This window comes from Pelophylax lessonae (assembly GCF_965119305.1).
Source record: "Pelophylax lessonae genome assembly, chromosome: 9".
Classification (NCBI taxonomy): domain Eukaryota; kingdom Metazoa; phylum Chordata; class Amphibia; order Anura; family Ranidae; genus Pelophylax; species Pelophylax lessonae.
The window spans coordinates 245638171-245657207 of record NC_138776.1 but is presented as its reverse complement, the minus strand read 5'-3'; the positions used below and the strand labels follow the sequence as shown (position 1 = coordinate 245657207).

Sequence of the window (19037 nt, the reverse complement as noted above, 5' to 3'; positions counted from 1 at the left end):
CTGCAGTAATCAGTGCTAAAAATATGCACTGTTACTGTAATAAGGACACTGGCAGGAAAGGGGTTAACACTGTGGGTGATCAAGAGGTTAAATGTGAGCCTAGGGGAGTGTTTTCTAACTGTATGGGGGAGGGGCTTGTGAAATGACGACCTTAGAGACCTGTGTTCCTATATAGAAGGATCACAGGAGCTCTGTGATCATTTCACAGAGAAGAACGGTCTGCTGTGTTTACCCCTCTCTTCACTTCACCCCCCCCTCTCCTCTCTTCCCCCCCTCTCTTCTCTCCCCCCCTCTCCTCTCTTCACCCCCCCTCTCCTCTCTTCCCCCCCTCTCTTCCCCCCTCTCCTCTCTTCCCCCCCCTCTCCTCTCTTCACCCCCCCTCTCTTCACCCCCCCTCTCCTCACCCCCCCTCTCCTCTCCTCACCCCCCCTCTCCTCTTCCCCCCCCCTCTCTCCTCTCCCACTCCTCTTCCCCCCCTCTCCTCTTTCCCCCCCTCTCCTCTCTTCCCCCCCCTCTCCTCTCTTCCCCCCCCTCTCCTCTCTTCCCCCCCCTCTCCTCTCTTCCCCCCCCCTCTCCTCTCTTCCCCCCCCCTCTCCTCTCTTCCCCCCCTCTCCTCTCTTTCCCCCCCCTCTCCTCTCTTTCCCCTCCCTCTCCTCTCTTCCCCCCCTCTCCTCTCTTCCCCCCTCTCCTCTCTCCCCCTTCTCTTCCCCCCTCTCCTCTCTCCCCCCCTCTCCTCCCCCCCCCTCTCCTCTCTTCCCCCCTCCCTCTCCTCTCTTCCCCCCCTCCCTCTCCTCTCTTCCCCCCCCTCCCTCTCCTCTCTTCCCCCCCTCCCTCTCCTCTCTCCCCCCCCTTCTCCTCTCTTCCCCCCCATCTCCTCTCTTCCCCCCCCCATCTCCTCTCTTCCCCCCCCCATCTCCTCTCTTCCCCCCCCCATCTCCTCTCTTCCCCCCCCCATCTCCTCTCTTCCCCCCCCCCATCTCCTCTCTTCCCCCCCCCATCTCCTCTCTTCCCCCCCCCCCATCTCCTCTCTTCCCCCCCCCCATCTCCTCTCTTCCCCCCCCCCATCTCCTCTCTTCCCCCCCCCCATCTCCTCTCTTCCCCCCCCCATCTCCTCTCTTCCCCCCCCCATCTCCTCTCTTCCCCCCCCATCTCCTCTCTTCCCCCCCCCATCTCCTCTCTTCCCCCCCCATCTCCTCTCTTCCCCCCCCCCATCTCCTCTCTTCCCCCCCCATCTCCTCTCTTCCCCCCCCATCTCCTCTCTTCCCCCCCCCATCTCCTCTCTTCCCCCCCCATCTCCTCTCTTCCCCCCCCATCTCCTCTCCTCTCTCCCCCCTCTCCTCTCTCCCCCCTCTCCTCCCCCTTTTTTTTCTAGTAATGGCGGCGATCTGTGATTTTTTGCGGGACTGCAACATTGCGGTGGACAGATCAGACCCCTAACTGACATTTTTGACACTTTTGGGGGGACCAGTGACATTACTACAGTAATCTGTGCTAAAAATATGCACTGTTACTGTAATAAGGACACTGGCAGGGAAGGGGTTAACACTGTGGGTGATCAAGAGGTTAAATGTGAGCCTAGGGGAGTGTTTTCTAACTGTATGGGGGAGGGGCTTGTGAAATGACCATAGAGACCTGTGTTCCTATATAGAAGGATCACAGGAGCTCTGTGATCATTTCACAGAGAAGAACGGTCTGCTGTGTTTACAACAGCTGATCGTCCTCCTAGTGATTCTAACTGTTGGGGCGGGCGTGGCTTGTGAAATTATCATAGAGACCTGTGATCCTATAGCAACTACAATGCAGAGTGCATGAGCACCATGGGAAATGTAGTTCCAAAACATCTGGGTTGCCCAAGGTTCGCCATTACCGCTCTTAGGCTACGTTCAAATGTGGGCGTAGCGGATCACGGGCAGAATCGCTGTGTCCGGAATCATTGCAAATTGTGGGACGCCTGTGCGATGCCCGTGATTTGCAATGGCACCCCAAACACTGTGCGATGTTGCCCGCGATTTCCGCCTGCCGAATCGCGGTAACATCGCGCAAACAAAAAGCACTTTTGCACCAAAAGAATGCTTTTTGGACGCCATGGTCGTTCTCTATTTTCCAGGCACAAAGAACTGGAAAAGCACAGGCAGGACACTGGAAAAGTCGCCAGGTGAAATCCTGTGGTGAAATGGGATGATACAATGTAATCCGTTAGGATCACAGCTTTGTATCATCTCATTTAGTGTATTTACATTTTTGAAATTGCCGCCGGTTCCACCCCTCTGCGTCGCAACGCTCGCAGGGAAGGGAACCGGAAGACAGGTGCCGGGATCCGCCGAGCACCCAGCAGGGAGAGACTGTGAGGACGCGGGGGATCGCAGGGAAGGTGAGTGTGATTCTAGGGTTGTGACGGTATTCACCGTCACTGGAATTTAAGGACAGATGGGTGATGGTTTGAATTGCTTCTGATTTGTCAGCAAGGTCATTTGTTCCCATTTGCCATGAGGTCTCTGGCCAGGAAGTACAACTCCTAATATGGTCATTCCAGGAAGTTCAATGAGGAGACGGACTGCCTGGCAATGTTGCTTTTGTCTGAGGTGGCTTTCCATTCACCTATTGTCAGGTGTGCTAATGACCTCACCTGTTGTCTGCTAGGGGATGTATTGACACTCAGAGTAATGTGTATTGGGGGCTCGTTAGGGAACCATTGTTCTGTGTCTGGCTATTGTGTACATTGATTGCCCCCTGGGGCTTCTGTCTCATTGCACATAACAGTCCTTCTGGTCAAGCTATCCAAGCTGGACCAATCCCTGCTGACTCATTTTCAAGTCCTCATTTGCATGGCTGGAGAGGACCTGAAGGGGAACTGCAGGTACTTTTCAATTGACCAATGGGAGGGCGGTTGTTGGGGGCAGGATGTTCCAAATTCTGTATAAAAGTATGCTGTATTCTTCCAATAAATTCTCCAATAAATTGTCTTCCTGTTTGAACTTACATACAGCCTGCTTGGTGTTTGTTCTAATGGATTCCGGACGGCACATAGCTGTAGTTCGGATCCCGGATCCTTGGTTGACCGAACCATCAGACGTTGCGATCTGCAAGCTGACTCACTAGAAACAGAGGAGTGTCGGGAGAACGGAAGCGAGCGAGCAAGGGTCTCGTCACAGGGGTAATCCCGAGTGTGGCTCGGGGTTACCCCTTTTGGTACTGAAAATTAACCCCCAAGCCACACTTGGGAATACCGCTAGGGAGGTTAAGGGTGTGAAGAGTGAAGGAAGAGTTGTTGAAAACTGGCAACACCATCAGGGCCATACAGAAAATAAAAGATAAATGGTCCCATAGCGTAAAACTGATAAACAATATAGGTTAATAGAGGAGAAACACTCACAAACGTAAAGAAAGGTGAGCATAAAGTATATCACACAAGCCGTGAAGAATCCCAAGGATGGTAGATGATTCGGATAAAATCCAGACTCCACCAAAAGTGTAGTGACCGCCACCAGTGGTACAAACTGCTTACCAGAAATTATTGTAATAAACGCCAAATTGGGGAGGGTTTTTCACCCAAGGTCTCCAAATGTCCAGGTACTCCAGGAAAAGAGACTTGACTACACCTTCAGAACTATGGCTTGAGCCAAAATCATGTATTGGGGACATCCATCACCAGATCACATGTGTAAAAATAAAAATAGATGGTCCCATAGTGTAAAACTGGTATGCTTTATTTAAAATCAATAAGAAATAAACACTTACAAGTGTATGTAGGGAGAGCGCATAGATAATAACACACTAGCGGCCGGCCGGTCGGCTGTTCCACCCGCCCTTCGTCTCTCTCCGATAACGTCAGCACGCCGCGCCCGACGTATGTTTTGTCACACCTTGAGAACGTCATTTCTGGCGAAACGTGCGGCGTGCTGACGTCAATGGAGAGAGAGATGTGTCTGCTGCTAGAACTTCGTGTGGCATTGACCTGGTCTCTAATCTGAGCTGCTGTTAACCTGCGATTTCTGAGGCTGGTGACTCGGATGAACTTATCCTCCGCAGCAGAGGTGACTCTTGGTCTTCCTTTCCTGGGGCGGTCCGCATGTCAGCCAATTTCTTTGTAGCGCTTGATGGTTTTTGTGACTGCACTTGGGGACACTTTCAAAGTTTTCCCAATTTTTCAGACTGACTGACCTTCATTTCTTAAAGTAATGATGGCCACTCGTTTTCCTGTACTTAGCTGCTTTTTTCTTGCCATAATACAAATTCTAACAGTCTATTCAGTAGGACTATCAGCTGTGTATCCACCTGACTTCTGCACAACACAACTGATGGTCCCAACCCCATTTATAAGGCAAGAAATCACACTTAAAGTGGAGTTCCACCCTAATTTTATACTTACCTCCATCTTCTCGCTCCGGGTCGCCTGAAAAAGAAATGGATAACCGCATTTTTTTTTTTTTTTTACTTACCTCGTAGCGAAGAAAATATACTTACCTTACTTCCTTCTTCCTCGGCCGCGGCCCGTTGTCACTTCCTGGCTCTGCAATGATTCCTGGGAGCTGAACGTCATCGCTCCCAGGAATCATTGCGCCTGCACCGGCCCCGACGTCAGTTCCGGGGCGCGCGTCATCCCCTTCTAAACAGCTTCTGGGCATGCCCAGAAGCTGTGGAGGGATGACGCGCGCGACCCGGAAGTGACGGTGGGGCCGGCGCAGGGCATCGTGGGACCGAAGAAGGCGGAAGAGGACACGGAAGAGGATCTCGCTGGCTTCAAGCTGCCCACATCTGAGATGGCAGCGCTGGACAAGACGTTTTCAAGGTAAGTATTTGTCCTAACAGGTAAGTGCAACCCGGGACAGATCAGAGGCTAGCCATTGTGGAATGCACTAGCCCTGACTGTCCCGGGGGTATTTTTTAAAAAAAGAAAAATTCCAGGGTGGAACTCCGCTTTAATAAACCTGACAGGGCACACCTGTGAAGTGAAAACCATTTCAGGTGACTTCCTCTTGAAGTGTGACTCATAGTCATGAAAATAAAGAAAACTCTTTGAATGAGAAGGTGTGTCCAAACTTTTGGTCTGTACTGTATATATATATTTATTATAAGGTTATATGACATTTTGATTTCACATGTGTTTGAGCAACACTGTTTCACTGTTACACTTTACTTGAGATGACTATAGGATGCAGGGATTTACTCAAAATCCTTTAGAAAAGCAGCAATGCTCTTGGATACTATAAGATGCCAGTTTTGGGAATCAGGAGGTTTACAGTGTTCCATATATGACATTTGTTTTATACCTACAACTGTAGTATGGTGTGGTTTATCATAATTGTATATCTTACAGGAGATCATGACTAACGGCTCAGCACTGAGGATGGACAAGGACCAGAGTCATGTGACTGAGAGGATATTGAAGCTCACCCTGGAGATCATCTACCTGCTGACCGGAGAGGTGAGGAGGATTCTGGGAGGTCACATGACATCACTCTTATCTCTATTAATAAGACACAGGCCTGACCGGAGAGGTGAGGAGGATTCTGGGAGGTCACATGACATCACTCTTATTTCTATTAATAAAACACAGACCTGACCGGAGAGGTGAGGAGGATTCTGGGAGGTCACATGACATCACTCTTACTTCTATTAATAAGACACAGGCCTGACCGGAGAGGTGAGGAGGATTCTGGGAGGTCACATGACTTCACTTTTACTTCTATTAATAAGACACAGGCCTGACTGGACAGGTGAGGAGGATTCTGGGAGGTCACATGACATCACTCTTATTTCTATTAATAAGACACAGACCTGACCGGAGAGGTGAGGAGGATTCTGGGAGGTCACATGACTTCACTTTTACTTCTATTAATAAGACACAGGCCTGACCGGAGAGGTGAGGAGGATTCTGGGAGGTCACATGACATCACTCTTATTTCTATTAATAAAACACAGACCTGACCGGAGAGGTGAGGAGGATTCTGGGAGGTCACATGACATCACTCTTACTTCTATTAATAAGACACAGGCCTGACCGGAGAGGTGAGGAGGATTCTGGGAGGTCACATGACTTCACTTTTACTTCTATTAATAAGACACAGGCCTGACTGGACAGGTGAGGAGGATTCTGGGAGGTCACATGACATCACTCTTCTATTAATAAGACACAGGCCTGACTGGAGAGGTGAGGAGGATTCTGGGAGGTCACATGACATCACTCTTATCTCTATTAATAAGACACAGGCCTGACCGGAGAGGTGAGGAGGATTCTGGGAGGTCACATGACATCACTCTTATCTCTATTAACCACTTAAGCCCCGGAAGATTTTACCCCCATTCCGACCAGGGGGTATTTTGCGATTCGGCACTGCTTGACTTTTAACGGACAATTGCGCGGTCGTGCGGCGCTGTACCTAAACAAATTTGGCGTCCTTTTTTTCCCACAAACAGAGCTTTCTTTTGGTGGTATTTGATCACCTGTGCGATTTTTTGATCACGCGCTATAAACAAAAAAAGAACGTCAATTTTGCAAAAATAGCAATATTTTTCACATTTTTTTATATGAAATTCCCCCCAAAAAAAATGTAAAAATCAAAATTTTTTAACATTTTTGGCCAATTTGTTTTATGCTACCTATGTTTGGTAAAAAAAATCGCAAAAAGCGTATTTTGATTGGTTTGAGCAAAAGTTATTGCGTTTACTAACTAAGGGAAAGATTTTTGTCATTTTTGTTGTTTTTTTTTTTAACGCGTAATGGCGGCGATCTGCGATTTTTTTTTTTTGCGGTACTGCGACATTGGGGCGGACAGATCGGACCCTTGACTGACATTTTTGACACTTTTGGGGTTACCAGTGACATTTCTACAGTAATCAGTGCTATATATATGCACTGTTACTGTAAAAATACACTGGTAGTGAAGGGGTTAACTTTATTTGGGAGGGAGGGGCTGTGTGTGTCCCTAGGGGCGTGCTTTCTACTGTGATTGGCTGTGGCTTGAGCTGTAAGGACACTGATCAACGGATCTACATACTAGATCCATGTGATCAGTGTCTTTACAGCGAGGAGAATGACAGGTGGCTTGTTTACACAAGCAGCCTGACTTTCTCCCTCTCCCCCGCCGATCGCCGAGTGGCCGGCGGACATCGGGTCCGCTGGTCACACGCGCGGGGGGGTCCGTGACCACGCGGGAGCGCGCCTCCGGCGGCGCGCGCTCGCTCCCTAGACCCTCACAAGCAAGCAACGTAGCCCTACGTTAGTTTGCCTGTGAGGGGCTGACCGCCGACGTAGATAGTCGTGCGGCGGTCGGCAAGTGGTTAATAAAACAGACCTGACCGGAGAGGTGAGGAGGATTCTGGGAGGTCACATGACATCACTCTTATCTCTATTAATAAAACACAGAGCTGACCGGAGAGGTGAGGAGGATTCCGAGAGGTTACATGACATCACTCTTATCTCTATTAACCAGTTCTGGACTGGAGGTTTTGCCCCCTTAATGACTTAATGCGATTCGGCACTGCGTTAATTTACCGGAAAGTTACGCCGTCGTGCGATGCTGTACTGAAGTAAAATGAATGCCCTTTTTCCCACAAATAGCATTTTCTTTTGGTGGTATTTGATCACCTGTGCGATTTTTATTTTTTGCGCTATAAACAAAAAAAGAGCGACAATTCTGAAAATAAAAAAAAACAATATTTCTCACATTCTGCTATATAACATTCCTAAAAAAATGTAAGAATCAAATTTTTTTATAATTTTAGGACAATTTGTATTCTGCTACATATTTTTGGTAAAAAAAAAAAAAATCGCAATAAGCGTATTTTGATTGGTTTGCAAAAAAGTTATCGCATCTACAAACTACGGGAAAGATATGTCATTTTTATTTATTTGTTTTTTACTAGTAATGGCGGCGATCTGCAATTTTTTAGTGGGACTTCGACATTGCGGCGGACAGATCGGACCCCTAACTGACATTTGTGACACTTTTGGGGAGACCAGTGACATTACTACAGTAATCAGTGCTTAAAATATGCACTGTTACTGTAATAATGACACTGGCAGGGAAGGGGTTAACTTAGGGGTGATCAAAGGGTTAAGTGTGAGCCTTGGGGAGTGTTTACTAACTGTGTGGGGGAGGGGCTTGTGAAATGATCATAGAGACCTGTGTTCATATATAGAATGATCACAGGGGCTCTGTGATCATTCCAAAGAGAAGAACGGTCAGCTGTGTTTACAACAGCAGACCGATCTTCTCTCTCAGCGGGGAGCGATCGCGGGTGCCTAGCGGCAATCGCAGCTGCCGACCCCGTGGATCGGCATCCCCGCTACCTTTTGAGAGTGGCGCGAGCTCGCCCACCAGCACCACATGTGCGACCGATGTAGAGCTACGTCGGTTCGGGCATGAGCTTCAGCCAGCCGCAGGCAGTCGGGAACTGGTTAATAAGGCACAGACGGGACCGGAGATGTGAAAATGATTCTGGGAGGTCACATGACATCACTCTTATCTCTGATAATAGAACACAGACCTGACCAGAAAGGTGAGGAGGATTCTGGGAGGATTGCATGACATCGCTGTTATCTTTATTAATAAAACATAGACCGGACTCGATATGTGAGATGGATTCTAGGTCGCTGGTCATATGACATTGCTTTTATCTTTATTAACTACTTGCCGACCGCTGCACGACTATTTACTGCGGCGGTCAGCCCCTACTGGGCAAAGCGACGTAGGGGTACGTCGCTCGCCCACGCTCATTCACTAACATCCCCGCGCGAGTGACCGGCCACTCCCGATCTCCCGCTGGAGAGGGAGAAAGGCAGGCGGCTGATGTAAACAAAGCCGTCTGTCATTCTCCCTGATGTAACTGCAGAGATCATACGATCCTGCTATGTAGGATTGTATGTCTCTGTGGTTACATCAAAAGCCACGCCCCTAGGGACACACTTAACCCCTTGATCACTAATAAAGTTAACCCCTTCCCTGCCAGTGTCATTTTTACAGTAACAGTGCCTATATATAGCACTGATTACTGTAGAAATGTCACTGGTACCCCCAAAAGTGTCAAAAATGTCAGTCAAGGGTCCGATCTGTCTGCCGCAATGTCGCAGTCCTACAAAAAAAATTGCAGATCGCCGCCATTACTCGTTTAAAAAAAAAAAAACAATAAAAATGACATAAATCTTTCCCGTAGTTAGTAAACGCAATAACTTTTGCGCAAACCAATCAAAATACGCTTATTGCGATTTTTATTTTTTCTTCACCAAAAATATGTAGCAGAAAACAAATTGGCCTAAAATGTTAAAAAATTTTGATTTTTACATTTTTTTTGGGGGGGGGGGGGGGGATTTCATATAAAAAAAAATGTGGAAAAAAAAATATTTTTTCAAAATTGTCGCTCTTTTTTTGTTTATAGCGCAAAAAGTAAAAATCGCACAGGTGATCAAATACCACCAAAAGAAAGCTCTGTTTGTGGGGAAAAAAGGACGTACATTTAATTTGGGTACAGCGTCGCACGACCGCGCAATTGTCCGTTAAAATAACGCAGTGCTGAATTGCAAAATATGGCCTGGTCAGGAAGGGGGTAAAACCTTCCGGTCTTAAAGCGGTTAAAAATACACTCATTAAGAATTTTTTTGTCAAAGAAATGTAGCTAAATACATTATGGCCTAAATATATGACAAACATTGAATATATTGGATATTTTTTTAACTGTCAAAGTAGAAAATTATTGTTATTTTTTCAAAATTGTCGCTTTTTTTAATTAATATCGCAAAAAAATGAAAAGCGCACAGGTGATCAAATACCACCAAAAGAAAGCTCTGTTTGTGGGAAAAAAGGACGTAAATTTCGTTTGTGTTCAGCGTCGCACGACCGCGCAATTGTCAGTTAAAGTCGCACAGTGCCGAATCGCAAAAAGTGGCCCAGACGTAAGATAGCAAAATCCTCCGGTGGTAAAGTGTAAAGCAGACCTGACCGGAGAGGAGAGGAGGATTCTGGGAGGTCACATGACATCACTCTTATCTCTAATCATAAAACAGACCTGACCGAGAGGAGAGGAGGATTCTGGAAGTTTCACAAGATACACTGCCTGGCCAAAAAAAAGTTGACACCAAAAAAAATGGTCACACACGTTGGACCGCCTTTAGCTTTGATTACGGCACGCATTCCCTGTGGCATTGTTTGGATAAGCTTCTGCAATGTCACAAGATTTATTTCCATCCAGTGTTGCATTCATTTTTCACCAAGATCTTGTATTGATGATGGGAGAGTCGGATCACTGTGCAAAGCCTTCTCCAGCACATCCCAAAGATTCTCAATGGGGATAAGTTCTGGACTCTGTGGTGACCAATCCATGTGTGACAATGATGTCTCATGCTCCCTGAACCACTCTTTCACAATCTGACCCTGATGAATCCTGGCATTGTCCTCTTGGAATATGCCCGTGCCATCAGGGAAGAAAAAAATCCATTGATGGAATAATCTGGTCATTCAGTATATTCAGGTAGTCAGCTGACCTCATTCTTTGGGCACATGCAGTAAGTATCCAATAGGAGAGTTACTGTATGCTTAGTTTAGTTAGTTGCTTAGTTAATTCCAGGTGGCGTATTTTTTTTTTTGGCCAGGCAGTGTATCACTCTTATCTCTCCTAATAAAACATAGGCCTAACTGGAGGATTTTGAGAGGGCGATCTGACATCAATCTTATCTCTATTAACCACTTTACCACCGGAGGATTTTGCTGTCTTACGTCCAGTCCACTTTTTGCGATTCGGCGCTGTGCGACTTTAACTGACAATTGCGCGGTCGTGTGCCGCTGTACCCAAACGAAATTTACGTCCTTTTTTTCCCACAAATAGAGCTTTCTTTTGGTGGTATTTGATCACCTGTGCGATTTTTACTTTTTGCGCTATAAACAAAAAAAGAGCGTTTATTTTGAAAAAATAACAATATTTTTAACATTTTTTTATATGAAATTCCCCCCCAAAAAATATGTAAAAATCAAATTTTTTTTAAATTTTTGGCCAATTTGTTTTCTGCTACCGATGTTTGGTAAAAAAAAAAATCACAATAAGCGTATTTTGATTGGTTTGCGCAAAAGTTATTGCGTTTACTAACTAAGGGAAAGATTTCTGTCATTTTTGGTGTTTTTTTTTTTTTTTAACGAGTAATGGTGGCGATCTTCCATTTTTTTTTTTTTTTTTTTTTTTTTTTGCAGGACTGCGACATTGCGGCGGACAGATCGGACCCTTGACTGACATTTTTGACACTTTTGGGGGTACCAGTGACATTACTACAGTAATCAGTGCTATATATATGCACTGTTACTGTAAAAATGACACTGGCAGGGAAGGGGTTAATTTTATTGGAGAAGGAGGGGTTAATGTATGCCTGGTGCTTACTAACGTGTGGGGGGGGGGGGGGGAGGTGGCTGAGTGAGTCAGGAACAGATCGCATGTTCAGCTATGCTAAACACTCCGATCTGTCACTCCCTGTCACTTAGGAGATCCGCCCGCTCTGTTTACACAGGCGGGCGGATCTCCAAACTAGATTCCCCAACGATCGCCGCCGCTCCTCCCCTGGCCCGACTCCCGCTGTGAATGAAAACAGCGGGAGCGTGCCTCCGGCGGCACGTGAGCGCCGCCTACAGGGGGTGGAGTCCAGCGACGTAGGTCTACGTCGCTGGACGATAACGAGCCACTGTGCCACAATAGAGGCACAGTGGCCAGAGGTAAAGTGGTTAACAAAACACAGACCTGACCTGAGAGGTGCGGACTATTCTTGGAGGCCACATGACATCACTCGTCTTTTAGGCCTCATTTACTCTTCCAAACAAGCCGCGTTTATACCGGCCCTCTATTTTCTTCCCCTTATGCTGCAAAGCAGGGGGGGGGAAACATATGCAGTGCTTTGCTTTGTTGTGTGCCAAAAATGATCCCTGCTGTCACTTTCAGCAGGCAGTACCAAAGGCTGAACACAACTTATTGAACGCGCTGCAACCACGATGCGATGGGCTTTAAGGTTCAAAGGGTTAAAGCAGACAGTGACTGGGCAACACAATGCTTCCTCACCGCCTGCCAAATGCTCTTTCAAAATAAAATGTGGATCGCCCTTCAGACAGCAATGTCGGTGTAAACTAGAACAATATTTTTTTCTTCAAACCCAAAGGGATTGACAAGTGGGGAAAGGGACGTTGCGATACCAAAGGAATGTAATGGAAAATGTAGATGCAAAGATATAAAAAATATATATAATCTTTATTATTAAGCATATATAAAAGAAACACTATACTAATATCACAGATTTTTAAGTACAAAGAGATACTGTAGGTACAGCAAACATTAAAAGTGCACACAATACAGAAAATATTCACATCTTGGAATATTGGTCGAAACGCGTAGGGGTTTGGAGTCCATATATCTTGCTATATATATATATATATATATATATATATATATATATATATGAGTATTGTTGAAGAATATACAAAATTCCTTTTTTGTGAATATTTTCTGTTTTCTATTTTTTGAAGAAAAAAATATTGTTCAAATTTGGGATAGACTCAACATTTTGTCATTTTAGAGTGGAACAGAGCATTCTTTCTGCTGTAAACTAGACCTAAACAAAACACAGACCTGACCAAAGAGGTGAGGAGGATTTTGGGGATGAAAGTATTATTGGCACTAGATTGACTGGAAACATGTTATAAACTGAACAGATGATGATGGATTTCCCCCATTATATAGGACTATACGGTTGTCAAGAAATTTAGGGAAGAAGGCGCAGACAGCAAGAATCCCTCTGTGTCTGTAGGATTGAGTATCACAGAGTGTCCACCTCGATCCCTCATATCAAAGAGAAGCAATGGCAAGAAGATCCTGGAAGTTACCAACAAGATCATTGAGCTTCTGACAGAAGAGGTGAGCCCCCGCTGGGAATTGTGGGATATTATCCAGTAGGTGATGTACCTGTGTCAGGTTCTTATAGGCATTAATATATCATTGTCTTTTTCAACATTGAGCAGTGGGAGTATTTAGAAGAACACAAAGACCTCTACAGTGATGTCATAATGGATGAAGAGCAACCCACCAAGGACCTAGAGGATCAAGAGTCTGATGAATCTGCGGGTATGGGCTTAAGCACTGTGCGTGTTCCCTACAATAAACATAATCACTCAACTTCTAATGCAGCTTAGAAATTATTTCAACTTGTGCAGAAGTCTTCAGAAAAATGGTAACCGATCGCACACAGGACCCCGACTCACTGTGACCAAAAGTAAAGCAGGTAGTGTAAGATGGCTTCAGCTCTGCTCTCCACTAGGTAGTCAGATGCCAAGTCATTGGTAAATGATTTTAGCCATACAGGAGAATAACTGTTCAAGGATGGTGTTAAGGTGGAGATGTCCCTGTGACGGTACTCACCGTCACTGGGAGTGAAAGACAGGTACTTAATCTACTGTGGGTTCTGTGTTTACACTTATAATAATGTGTATTGTATTTCATGAGCTTGAGGACGGCAGTCTGCTAGTTATTTGGCTCAGGTTGATTAAATCAAGGATGGTGTTAAGGTGGAGATGTCCCTGTGACTGTACTCACCGTCGCTGGGATTGAAAGACAGGTACTTAATGGACACTGAGAATATGGTTTGGATTACTTCAAATGGGACAGTAATATTTATCAACCATATATCTCAAGAAACATATGAAGACTGCTTCACACAGTCAGACTCATAGCAGATGCTAATATCATCAGCTCAACCACCTGTCTTCCAGAAATTGTTGAATATGCTGATTTACTCACCTGTTATCTACTGTGGGTTCTGTGTTTACACTTATGATAATGTGTATTGTATTTCATGAGCTTGAGGATGGCAGTCTGCTAGTTAATTGGCTCAGGTTGATTGAATCAAGGATGGTGTTAAGGTGGAGATGTCCCTGTGATGGTACTCACTGTCACTGGGAGTGAAAGACAGGTATTTAATGGACACTGAGAATATGATTTGGATTACTTCAAATGGGACAGTAATATTTATTAACCATATATCTCAAGAAATATATAAAGACTGCTTCACACAGTCTGACTCATAGCAGATGCTAATATCATCAGCTCAAGCCCCTGTCTTCCAGACATTGAATATGCTGATTTACTCACCTGTTATCTACTCTGGGTTCTGTGTTTACACTTATGATAACGTGTATTGTATTTCATGAGCTCGAGAACGGCAGTCTGCTAGTTAATTGGCTCAGGTTGATTGAATCAATGACATCTGTTATTTGCTGAGTGGAAATAGTATACTGTTTGTGTTGGTTAGATATGTTAATTATATTTCTGTACACAATTTCATCTGCATAGGATAATGTAATCAGGCACATGACCTGGTGCGGTAATTTGATCAAGAGGAGGATGTCCTTGCGTGTATAAATTGTGTGAGACTGTTCAATAAAGGAGAAGGTTCCAGAACCTATACAAGCTAAGTTGTTGGCTAGCTTTGTATGGGGGGGGCGGCTAGAATATCTGATATCTATGTTCAAGACTGGAGGAAGCCGTATACTGGTGGAAGCCCACAAACACAGTGTGGGTCCCGGTTCCGTTTCAGTCCCTCAAATGCGTTTTGCAACATAGTGAGCGTAATCATTAAGCCTTTAGTTTTGGTCACAGTGAGTTGGCATCCTGTGCGCAAATGGTCGCCAATTTTTTTTCTGTAGGACATTGTAGCCTGACAAGCTGTTTTATACAATCTGCACCAGTCCATTACATGTCATGTTGGGTGATATCAGTGATAGGAGTGAGCATTTGTTTTTTTTTACTACCTGCCAGATGCAGCAGAGCTTTACTGTTGTGCTGCTGTTGGCACTTAGAATAGCACATACCCATCCTATTCTGTATGTTAAGGGCTCGTTTACACTTTCTTTTCACCTTTTGCCATGTGTGTGCATGGACTTTCTATTTGTTTTAAAGAGGCTCATTAGTATCTACATTCAGTAGATTTCCAGCTCATTAGTATCCCCGTTCAGCAGATCCTCAGCTTATTAGTACCCTCATTCAGCAGATCCCCTGCTCAGTAGTACCCCAAGCTTTGCTGATCTCCCGCTCAGTAGTAATACACCAGCTCTGTTGATTCCCCCGCTCATTAGTAACCCCCAATTCTGCCTATCCCCCGCTCAGTAGTAACTCTCAGCTCTGCTGATCCCTGCTCATTATTAACCCCCAATTCTGCCTATCCCCCGCTCAGTAGTAACTCTCAGCTCTGTTGATCCCCCGCTCATTAGTAACCCCCAATTCTGCCTATCCCCCGCTCAGTAGTAACTCTCAGCTCTGCTGATCCCCCGCTCATTAGTAACCCCCCAATTCTGCCTATCCCCCGCTCAGTAGTAACTCTCAGCTCTGCTGATCCCCCGCTCATTAGTAACCCCCCAATTCTGCCTATCCCCCGCTCAGTAGTAACTCTCAGCTCTGCTGATCCCCCGCTCATTAGTAACCCCCAATTCTGCCTATCCCCCGCTCAGTAGTAACTCTCAGCTCTGCTGATCCCCCGCTCATTAGTAACCCCCCAATTCTGCCTATCCCCCGCTCAGTAGTAACTCTCAGCTCTGCTGATCCCCCGCTCATTAGTAACCCCCCAATTCTGCCTATCCCCCGCTCAGTAGTAACTCTCAGCTCTGTTGATCCCCCGCTCATTAGTAACCCCCAATTCTGCCTATCCCCCGCTCAGTAGTAACTCTTAGCTCTGCTGATCCCCCGCTCATTAGTAACCCCCCAACTCTGCTGATCCCCCGCTCAGTAGTAATCCCCAGCTTTGCTGATCCCCCTGCTCAGTAGTAACCCCCAACTCTGCTGATCCCCCGCTCAGTAGTAACCCCCAACTCTGCTGATCCCCCGCTCAGTAGTAACCCCCAACTCTGCTGATCCCCTGCTCAGTACTAACTCCCAGCTCGGTTTTCTGATCCTCCTGTGTCTCCGCTCATCTCCTGCTATATTTCTCCCATGCTGCGCATCACGTGTGACATCTGCTGATTTTCTCCTGCTCCAGTCCCTCAATACTGCCAATCCTCTGTCATTCAGTCTTCACTCTCCAGTCACATTTCACTAAATTGTTCCCATGCTGCACACCACATGTGCCGTCTCCTAGTTGCTCCACTCCAGTCCAGACCCCGCTCACCTTCCTGCTTCTCCACGCTGCGCACCAGATGTGACGTCTGCACCAGACACTCCCAGAATATATACACATGAACCAGAAGTGACTGCTAATGATCTCTTTCTGGTTTGCTTGTTGGTTTCCCAGTGCATCCTGGGATATCCTCATACCTGCAATACCTCCAAAACAAAGCAAAGCTAATGCTGAATAAAAGCACCTGAAAAGCTACAGGAGCTGTTAGCGAGCATTGTCATTCATAGACTTCTATGGAGGCTTTGGAGACACTTTGAAGCACCAAGAAAGTGACACGGGGGAAAATTTTTGAAGCAACGTGTGAACAGGACTGTCAGCTTACCATTTCATTTGGTTACAGGGGCTTTTTAAGAGTGCTTTAAAAAACCGTGCCCAATGCCACATTTTGAAGCAAGTGTAAACGAGCCCTAAAGAAGCTGCTTTCCTGGCATCTGTCCGTTGATGGGCTTGTAGTCAGATGCCAAGTCATTGGTTACATGATTTTAGCCATACAGGAGAATAACTGTTCAAGGATGGTGTTAAGGTGGAGCTATATAGTGAACCTATCATAAGAGAAACATAGGGGCTGCCATTGGTGACCTCTTGTAAAAATTGTAGAGGGTATTAAAGCCATGGGGTCAGCAAAAGGGCTAGACAGTTGGTGTTTTCAGAAAGAGGTTAGCGATGGCGGCCCCTGCATTTCTTTTAGGAAAGATGCACTTTAAACTTTGCTTTAAGTTTACAAATGGCAGCTCCAGAATACAAATTGTACAGGGAACATAATGTCGTTTTAGCAAATTGGGTGGCATATTGATTACTGAGCGTGTTGAAATATTATATACTAAGTATTTAGTACAAAGTGCATCAAATAACACCCAGATCTACTTATGTGCTTGTTTAAAGTAACCCTGTTTCTGGGTTGGGGGCTGTATGCTGGGGGTTGGTGAGAAGAGCTTCTGGTGCTGATGGTGACTGATACCTCCAAAGGTGTTGGTTAGCATTTCATCCAGCTAGGCACATAATTTCTTCTGCAGATCTGTCCTTCAGTAAGGGACTCAGTAGAGGCGTGGGGGTCAGTAAGGGACTCAGTAGAGGCATGGGGGTCAGCAGCAGGGACCACTGCTCCGAGCAACGGATGCAAGCCAGACACACCTGGAAGTGGCAGTTGGCAGCAGCATCTGAAGCTTTATAAGACTGTGAAAGATAAGCATAAGGCCTCATGCACACTGGTTTATTGAAAACGCTGGTTCTCCTGACCGAAGAAAATCAGCATTAAAAACTCACTCAAAGCGGAGTTCCGGCCTGAAAAAAAATAAAAATACCCCCCGGGACAGTCAGGGCTAGTGCTTTTCAGCAACGATAGCCTCTGAACTGTCCCCGGGTTCACTTACCTTTTTAGAAGAAATACTTAACTTGAAAATGTCTTGTCTAGCGCTGCCATTTCAGGTGTGGGCAGCTGAAGCCGGAGCGTTCTCTTCTGCATCCTCTTTGGTGACGTCGGAGTCCCAGAATGCCCTGCACCAACCCCGCTCGTCACTTCCGTTGCAGGCGCGTCATCCCTGCACAGCTTCTGGGCATGTCCAGAAGCTGTTTAGCAGGGAATGACATGCCTGCACCGGAAGTGACGAGCGGGGGTCGGTGCAGGCGCATTGATTCCTGGGAGCGATGACGTTCAGCTCCCAGGAGTCAAGGCAAGCAGGAAGTGACGTCACGGGCCACGGCCGCAGAGGGAGGAAGTGGAAGGAAGGTGTGTATATTTTCTTTAAAAACAAGGTAAGTAAACCAAAAAAAAAAATTGTGATTATCCAATTCTTTTTCAGGTTACTTAGAGCAAGCGGATGGCAAAATTTAGTTTTGAGGCTGGAACTCCGCTTTAAGCTGTGTTTTTTCAAACCCGTTTAAGTGGGTTTAATACAGTTAGGTAGCGTTTAAGGTTTGGGTGTTGATTTAGTTGACCAGACATGTCAAATCGCAGCTTATTGCTGGCAACGGCACCATCAAAATTGGTGCGACGCCGACTTTGCGGCACCGCACCGATTTCCAAAAGTAGTTGCTACACTCCTTTTGGCGACTTCAAGGGCAACTTCAATAGACATCTGTGCATGAACCCGCACAGATGTCTTTCAAATCGCCCCCGAACTCGCAATGAAATGCGGGTTTGAAATCAACTGAACTTTCACGATTTCAAATCTGCCTCCCAAGTGAACATACCCTTAAACCTGGAAGCTGATTGGTTTGTATGCAGAGCTGCACCAGATTTTGCACACTCCAGTTTTAGTAAATCCCCCCCATAGTGTTTTAATAACCAGTTCTGGACCGGAAGGATTTGCCCCCTTAATGACCAGGCCATTTTCTGCTATTCGGCACTGCATTAATTTAATTGCGCGGTCGGGCGACACTGTACCGAAATAAAATTGATGGTTTTTTTTTCCCACAAATAGAGCTTTCTTTTGGTGGTATTTGATCACCTCTGCGATTTGTTTTATTTTTTTGCGCTTTAAACAAAAAAAGAGCAACAATTCTTAAAAAAAATAATAATCGTTCTCACATTCTGCTATATAACATTCCTAATAAAAAAAAAATGTAAAAATCAACATTTTTCATTCTTTTAGGCCAATTTGTACTCTGCTACATATTTTTGGTAAAAAAAACCCACATTAAGCGTATTTTGATTGGTTTGCACAAAAGTTATTGCGTCTACAAACTAGGGGAAAGATTTATGACATTTTTATTCATTTCTTTTTTTTTTTTTACTAGTAATGGCGGCGATCTGCGATTTTTAGCGGGACTGCGACATTGTGGCGGACAGATCGGACCCCTAACTGACATTTTTGACACTTTTGGGGGGGACCAGTGACATTACTACAGTAATCAGTGCTAATAATATGCACTCTTGCTGTAATAATGACATTGGCAGGAAAGGGGTTAA

General features: G+C 45.7%; 1 protein-coding gene across 2 annotated transcripts in view; it reads left to right on the top strand.

Moving 5' to 3' along the window:
• LOC309562672 (uncharacterized protein) overlaps positions 1 to 19037 on the top strand; it is a 28542-nt gene that overhangs the window by 1609 nt on the left and 7896 nt on the right. The window contains exons 2-4 of one of the 2 annotated variants that reach the window (XM_082266951.1): positions 5318 to 5425; positions 12709 to 12882; positions 12987 to 13089. In XM_082266951.1, the coding sequence (XP_082123077.1) occupies positions 5324 to 5425; positions 12709 to 12882; positions 12987 to 13089 (379 nt within the window). In that variant the 5' untranslated portion in view covers positions 5318 to 5323. Of the gene's footprint in view, positions 1 to 5317; positions 5426 to 12708; positions 12883 to 12986; positions 13107 to 19037 lie in introns of both variants that reach the window. The other variant, XM_082266950.1, reaches the window with a different exon arrangement.